Source organism: Parus major, unplaced genomic scaffold, assembly GCF_001522545.3.
Source record: "Parus major isolate Abel unplaced genomic scaffold, Parus_major1.1 Scaffold353, whole genome shotgun sequence".
Lineage (NCBI taxonomy): Eukaryota > Metazoa > Chordata > Aves > Passeriformes > Paridae > Parus > Parus major.
Genome location: NW_015379289.1, coordinates 5746 through 8029, shown reverse-complemented (window position 1 = coordinate 8029; position 2284 = coordinate 5746). Strand labels below are relative to the sequence as shown.

General features: G+C 65.8%; 1 protein-coding gene across 1 annotated transcript in view; it reads right to left on the bottom strand.

Moving 5' to 3' along the window:
* PQBP1 (polyglutamine binding protein 1) overlaps positions 1-2278 on the bottom strand; it is a gene marked incomplete at its 5' end in the record, with an annotated part of 9291 nt that extends 7013 nt beyond the window's left edge. The window contains 5 exons of the mRNA XM_015616124.1: positions 6-153; positions 673-810; positions 1136-1249; positions 1916-2114; positions 2199-2278. Of these exons, the coding sequence (XP_015471610.1) occupies positions 6-153; positions 673-810; positions 1136-1249; positions 1916-2114; positions 2199-2278 (679 nt within the window). The remainder of the gene's footprint in view (positions 1-5; positions 154-672; positions 811-1135; positions 1250-1915; positions 2115-2198) is intronic.
* Between the last annotated feature and the right edge of the window lie 6 nt (positions 2279-2284).

The following is a 2284-nucleotide window of genomic DNA, read 5'->3' as shown; positions in this document are numbered from 1 at the left end:
CCGCCCCCCGGCCCCCCCGGGGCAGAAGTAGACGAGGTCCACCAGCGGCTGCTGGCACTGGTGGCACTGGAAGCACTGGGGGTGCCAGCACAGCCCCAGCCCCGCCCGCGCCGCGAACACGGCCAGCGCCCCTCCCCGCACCGGGCCCCCGCACTGCGGCAACAACGGGGGGCTCAGGGGGGCACCCCGAGCCTTTGGGGGCACAACCCCCACACTCAGAGGCTCCCACCCCGGTTCTGCCATCCCTCATCCCCGTTTTCACGCCGCCCTTCCCTGTGTTTGGGCGTCCCCCCCAATATTTCCGTCCTCACCTCCCCTTTTTGGGATTCCTCCCTCATTCTGGGGCTTCCCGCCCCCATTTCTGGGGTTTCTCCACCCATTTTGGGGTCCCACCTGACTTTTTTTTGGTCTCCTCCATTCTGGGCATCCTTCATCTCTATTTTAAAGTTTCCCTTCCCTGGTTTTGGGGTCCCCCCAAAATCTCCAGGTCCCCACTCCTCTCTTTGCATTCCCACCCCAAACTCTTGGGGGTTCCCCACTCATTTTTTGGGTTGCTCCCCCAATATTTTCGGGGTTCTCTCCCATATTTTGGGTTCCCCCATTGTTATTCCCAGCCCTCCCAAACCCTTTGCCTCCCCATTTTCGGGCTACCGGTTTTTGGGGTGCCCCCACCTGCTGGCAGACGGCCCCGGCGCTGGTGAGGGGAAGGGGTCGGACGCTCCCTTGGCCCAAATTTTCCCGTTTCCGGCGTTGGGCAAAAAGTTTCAATTCCCGACGTTCGACCTCGTCCAGGTCGTGGCAAAACTGTGGCTGGGAAGGGGTGGAAACACCTCAAACCACCCCAAAAATCCCCCGAATCACCCCAGCAATACCTCAAATCTACCTAGAAACACCGAAACACCCCAAAACCCCCCTCAAACAACCGAAAAACACCCCAAAACAAGGCAAAAACCTCAAAATAACCCTGAAATAACTCAATTACCCCAAAGCACCCCAAATCACACCCCCAGGCTCATTGTGCCACCCAAAAACTCCCCAAAACCGCCTTAAAAAAACCCAAAAAAGGGGGGAAAAGCAGCTCAGAAAGGCCCAGGGGCGCTCCATGAAGACCCCCCGGCCCCCCAGGCCCCCTCACCTCCAGGTCGTGCGGGGGCAGCTGCCGGAGCAGCTCCCGCAGCCGCTGCCGCTCCCCGGGGCTGCGCAGCCGCGGCACCAGCGCAGGCGGCAGCGCCGCGAAGTACTGCGACACCTGGGGGCGGGGCTTAGCAGGGCGGGGCACGCGGGGCGTGGCCTCGCAGGGCAGGTGTGACAGTGCTGTGACACCTGGGGGCGGGGCTTAGAAGGGCGGGGCACGTGGGGCGTGGCCTCGCAGGGCAGGTGTGACAGTGCTGTGACACCTGGGGGCGGGGCTCAGCAGGGCGGGGCACGGGGGCGTGGCTTGATGGGTGGGGCACAATGGGTGTGGTTGGGGCGGGGCTTAGAGGGGTGTGACACAATGGGTGGGGCTTGTTTAACATGGGTGTGGTTTCAGCAGGGTGTGGCTCGGTGGGCGGGGCCTAGTGGGGTGTGGCATCACGAGCAGGGTGGGATGGGGCAGGTGGGAGGAGCCCGGAGTCACCTGTGGGAAGGGGTGGGGCTAAAGCGGGTGTGGCTGGAAGGGCGGGGCTTGTGGCATCCATGGGGTGGGCGGGGCCTGTGTGGGACTGGGGTACCCGAGTTTGGGGGGGCCCTTTGGGGGTCAGGGCTCTATGGGGGGGGTCACAGGTACCCCCGGGAGGGGTTTTGGGGGGTCCTGGGGGTCTCCCAGCTCTGTGGGACAGGTTCAGTGGCGGGTTTGGGGGGCCCTCGGGGGGTCGGGGCTCTATGGGGGGGTCCCAGGGGAGGCTGGGGCCTGTTCAGGGTAGGGGGGGCTCACCTGGTCAGGGCTGAGGCCGGGGGGGGCCCAGGCGAACTCCTCGGCCGAGCACCCCGAATCCTCGGAGCCGGGTGCGGGGTGAGAGTCGGGGAGCAGCCGGGCCAGGACCCTCTGCAGGGCCGGGGGGACCCCCCCTCCGACGTGCTCCCCCCGCGGGCACTTGCAGTGCTGGCAGATCTTCCTGGGGGGACACGGCGCTCTGGAGATTGGGGACACCCCCAAATCCCCCTCGCAGCCCGGGGGGGGGCTCGGGGACACCCCAAAACCCCCGTCCTGGCCTCACCTCCATGGGTGCTCCTGGAAGCCGGGACAGAGCTCTCGGCACGCCCGGCACGGCCGGCCCCGCTCCGGATCCTCCGCCTGGGGGGA